Below are 5000 nucleotides of genomic sequence, written 5' to 3' on the forward strand. Positions count from 1 at the left end.
AGCCTAAAGTTCCAAATAATGTTTCAGAATACATCCTTCAATTTTTCAACGCCATCCAGCGATAAGCCTATACCACACACACACACACACGTCCGTGAATAGAGGCGTTTTTCCCACCTCCCAAGCAGTGATTTAACCCATTCTTGTCAAGGAAAAAAGATGTCAAGATACAGATCACACCCACCCATCACACACACACACACACACACACACACACACACACACACACACACACAAATGCACATACACACACGCACACACGAACACACACACGAACACACACACACACAAAAGCACGCGCACACACACACACACACTGTCACACACACACTCACACACACACACACACACACACACACACACACGAAAATATTTTCAGCACACACACGCTTTGCTTTTGATGGGTTTTTTCCCCCCACGTACTTTTCCTCTTCCTTCGCCGGGAACAGAGGATGCAGAGGGCGAGCAGGACGGACACAAACACTGTTGACGACAGAGATGCGCTCACCGCCACTACAGACAGTCCTCCATTTCGGTCACTTCGTGCTGTGGGACACACACACACACACACACACACAACACAATTCAAAACAACACACACACACACACACACACACACACACACACACACACAACACAATTCAAAACAACACACACACACACACACACACACACACACACACACACACACACACACACACACACACACACACACACACACAGACGCCACAACAAAACACAAAACAACAACAGCAACAACAACAACAACAACAACAACAACACACACACACACACACACACACACACACACAGTGACAAGGACACACCATGGGAGATAACCCACGGAAAAACGAAAGTAGGTTTCTTCCGCTTATCGCCCAGCGACGTGACGTGTTTCGACACGAAACCGGAAACGACAGAGGACCATCAAGTTGCCAGCGTATGTAACAGTAGTTACGTTGAGCGTCAAGGTCAAATACAGCTGGGTCAGTTTCGACACGATTTCACTGACTGTTCTTAAAGTCTTAACTCCCGAGAGCAAGGTTTCGGTTGCGCATGCGCACTAGAGCCTATCCATAAAAGGGAAAGGGGCGGAGTTTATCTATAAAAAGCGCGAGCACGTGTCCGGTAGAAATGTAAACATGCGGGAGGTGAAAGCAAAACAAAGACCGACTCGCTGTTAGCGGAGAAAGATATCCGTGTACTCCTGCCACACCTGCTCCCAAAACCGAAACTGCTTCCTCTCCAGCACTCTCACTTCAGACTGGCGCCGGGGGTTACGAGCGTCAATCACAGTTTTTGTGGAGGTCACTCGCCGGCTGTTTATGTGATCATTTCAGTCCAAGAAAGGTTAGTAGATCGTCATATTTCTCTCCGTTTGCATGTTTTACAAACAATGTGGTCGTTTACGGTTGCCAACGTCGAGGGGCTGTCTGCATGCTTTCCAATTCTCACCGGACAGTACCACGTGCTGGTGCTATTTTTATCTGACAGACACGTCTAGTGCAAACACAAACGGCTCTAGCTCCGCCCCTTTTCTCTGCATTCAAATTTTGTATTACGTGTAGCTGACACATTTTGTACTTTCCAAAGTCAATTCAAATATAGATTGGAAGCTGCTAGGCAAATCTCGCTCTCTGCCATAAATGAAGCCAAACCGTAGCTTTATTAGGCTTTTATTTTGAATAAACCTTCACCGACGTCACAGTGTCAGACTCTGGTGAGAAACTGGCTTGATTCAAATCGCCCGCCATTTATAGTCCGGTTCAGGCTTTAACTTTTGCAGTGTTTCGATGGGCGCTTTCGACGACAAGCGCTTTGATTTGTCTCTGCACAAGATTCAGCGCTATATAAATACCATTATTATTATTATTATGATAACATCGTGACGTGGAGAAGTGTCATCAGTTTGTGACAGTTTCAGTTTCAGTTTCAGTTTCTCAAGGAGGCGTCACTGCGTTCGGACAAATCCATACACGCTACACCACATCTCGCTAGGCAGATGCCTGACCAGCAGCACAACCCAAGGCGCTTAGTCAGGCCTTGAGTGCGTGCTTGTAAGTTTGTGCACCTATCAGAGCGGATTTCTTTTCTTGACATAATTTTTACCATGGGTTCTTTTTCAGTGCGCCAAGTACGTGCTGCGCACGGGACCTCGGTTTATATCGTCTCATCCGAAAGACTAGACGCTCAGTTTGATTTTCCAGGGAGGAAGGGCGAGAGCGGGATTCGAACCCACATCCTCGCGGACTCTGTGTATTGGCAGTTGAGTGTCTTAACCATTCTGCCACCTTCCTCCCTTCGCCGATGAGCAATGAGGCATTCGCTGTGGTTATTTAGATTTTTTTTTTTTTTTTAATATGAAAAACAACGAAAAAAACCACCACCAACAACAGAAGACAGAAATGAGAGAGAGAAGAAGAAGAGGAAGAGACAGAGAGACAGAGACAGATAACGATAACAATAACGATGACAATAAATCTTCTAAAATCTAAATCATACAACATATATATAATATGGTGTGTCCATCGAGATCGATGATGACCATCGTTGTCATCCAGATGGGGGATGGGGGGAGGGTGGTGGTGTGGTGGGGGGAAGGATGCTCATGAATCTATCTGTGAGTGCGCAGATGGCTGAATAGTCCAATCTGCGCATGAAATGTTCGCTGACAGTTGGGGCAGACAAAGACAGGCATATCATTGTCAGGGAGCTTGTTTGCCCGTGACTTTCTGGCCTGCCTCTTCTCAACAGCTGCAGCAGTCCTGTTGGCCTCGCACAACCTGGCGCCTTTGTGCACAGCAGCGCGCCATTTGTCACGGTCCACTGCAGATTCCTCCCAGGAGTCAGGGTTGATATCAAACGCTTTCAGAGAGACTTTCAGAGTATCTCTGAAGCGCTTCTTCTGACCTCCGTGTGATCTCTTCCCTTGTTGCAGCTCGCCATAGAAGAGCCTTTTGGGCAGCCGATGGTCTGGCATGCGCGCCACGTGTCCAGCCCAGCAAAGCTGGGACTGCATCAGGATGGTGAAGATGCTGGGAAGGGTGGCTTTTGCGAGCACCTCTGTGTCTGGGGTCTTGTCTTGCCACTTGATGTTCAGTAGCTTCCTTAGGCATGTTGTGTGGAAGTGGTTCAGCTTCTTGGCATGTCGTTGGTACACTGTCCAAGTTTCGCAGGCGTACAGTAGTGTGGGGAGAACTACTGCTCTGTAGACCTTTAGCTTGGTCTCAAGACTAATGCCTCTTCTGTTCCAGACATTTGCATTGAGTCTACCAAAAGTTGCGCTTGCTCTTGCAATCCTGACGTTCACTTCATCGTCGATGGTCGCATTTCGTGACAGTGTGCTGCCAAGGTATGTGAACCGCTCCACCGCACTGAGTCTCTGACCGTTGACTGTGATGTTGGGCTCAACGTAGGGTTTCCCTGGGGCTGGCTGATGGAGAACTTCAGTTTTCCTCATGCTGATGGTAAGGCCGAAGTTCCTGCTGGCAGTGGCAAACTTGTCGACGCTGAGTTGCATGTCAGCTTCAGATCCAGCGTTGAGGGCACAATCATCAGCAAACAAAAAGTCTCTGATGATGTCTGTCATGACCTTCGTTTTTGCTTGAAGCCTTCTGAGGTTAAACAGCTTGCCATCTGTTCGGTACTTTAGGCCGATTCCAACATCGCCATCTCTGAAGGCATCAGTAAGCATTGCAGAGAACATGAGGCTGAGCAGCGTTGGAGCCAGGACGCAGCCTTGCTTGACACCATTTGTGACAGCAAAAGGAGCAGATGTTTCACCATTGTCCTGGACTCGAGCCTGCATGCCTTCATGGAATTGGCTGACCAAGGAAATAAATTTCCGAGGGCATCCGTACTTGGCCATGATCTTCCACAGTCCCTCTCTACTCACGGTGTCGAAGGCCTTAGTGAGATAGGTGGAGAACAGATCAGCATTTTGCTCCTGACATTTCTCTTGCAGCTGCCTTGCAGCAAACACCATGTCAGTGGTTCCGCGCTCTTTCCGGAATCCACATTGGCTCTCAGGCAAATGACCTTGGTCAAGGTGTGCTGTGAGGTGGTTAAGTAGGATCCTGGCAAGTATCTTGCCTGTGATGGAGAGCAAGGAAATGCCCCGATGGTTATCACAGGCTTGCCGGTTCCCCTTTCGCTTGTACAAGTGAATGATAGATGCATCTTTGAAATCCTGGGGGATCGTCTCTTCTTTCCACATGAGTGAGTACAGCTGATGAAGCTTCTCAGTCAGCACAGTGCAGTGCCTCCATCCTTGTAGACCTCTGCTGGTATGGAGTCTGAGCCAGGTGCTTTGCCACTGGATAGCAGACGGATTGCTTTCTGGGTCTCAAGAAGTGTTGGCGGATCGTCCAGTGCTTCGTTGGTGGGGACTTGTGGGAGACGGTCTATGGCTTCATCATTTATGGAGGAAGGGCGATTTAAGACACTGTTGAAGTGCTCAGCCCATCGTCCGAGAATGTTCTCCTTCTCGGTGATCAAGGTATTCCCATCTGCACTGAGGAGGGGGGATGATCCTGAGGATGTGGGGCCGTAGACTTATTTTAAGGCATCATAGAACCTCTTCATATCGTGCCTGTCAGCATATCCCTGGATCTCATCAGCTTTGTCACTCAGCCACTTATCCTGCATCTGGCGTAACTTTTGCTGAACAGTCCTGCGGATGGCATTGTATGCATCCTTTTTTGATGTGGACTTTGGGTTGCTCAGGTGGGCTTGATGCAGACGGCGTTTCTCATCCAGAAGCTGCTTGATTTCATCACAGTTTTCATCAAACCAGTCTTTGTGCTTTCTGGTCATGGGTCCAAGGGTCTCTGAAGCTGTACTATAGATCAGCTCACGCAGGGTCCTCCAGTCAGACTCCACATTCTGGTTGTCCAGAGAGGCGGATTCCAGACGATCTTCCAGCAGCTCCACAAAGGACTGTTTGATGGTGATGCTTTTCAGCTTAGCGATGTTGAGCCGTTTTGGAGCCTTCTGGCCTT

General features: G+C 48.5%; 1 protein-coding gene across 1 annotated transcript in view; it reads right to left on the minus strand.

Annotated features, from left to right (window-relative positions):
* The window catches only part of LOC143277613 (uncharacterized), a 236577-nt gene that overhangs the window by 11267 nt on the left and 220310 nt on the right, over positions 1–5000 (minus strand). Inside the window, exon 4 of the mRNA XM_076582492.1 lies at positions 424–546. Within this exon, the coding sequence (XP_076438607.1) occupies positions 424–546 (123 nt within the window). The remainder of the gene's footprint in view (positions 1–423; positions 547–5000) is intronic.

The sequence above is a fragment of the Babylonia areolata genome, chromosome 34, assembly GCF_041734735.1.
Source record: "Babylonia areolata isolate BAREFJ2019XMU chromosome 34, ASM4173473v1, whole genome shotgun sequence".
Classification (NCBI taxonomy): Eukaryota; Metazoa; Mollusca; class Gastropoda; order Neogastropoda; family Buccinidae; genus Babylonia; species Babylonia areolata.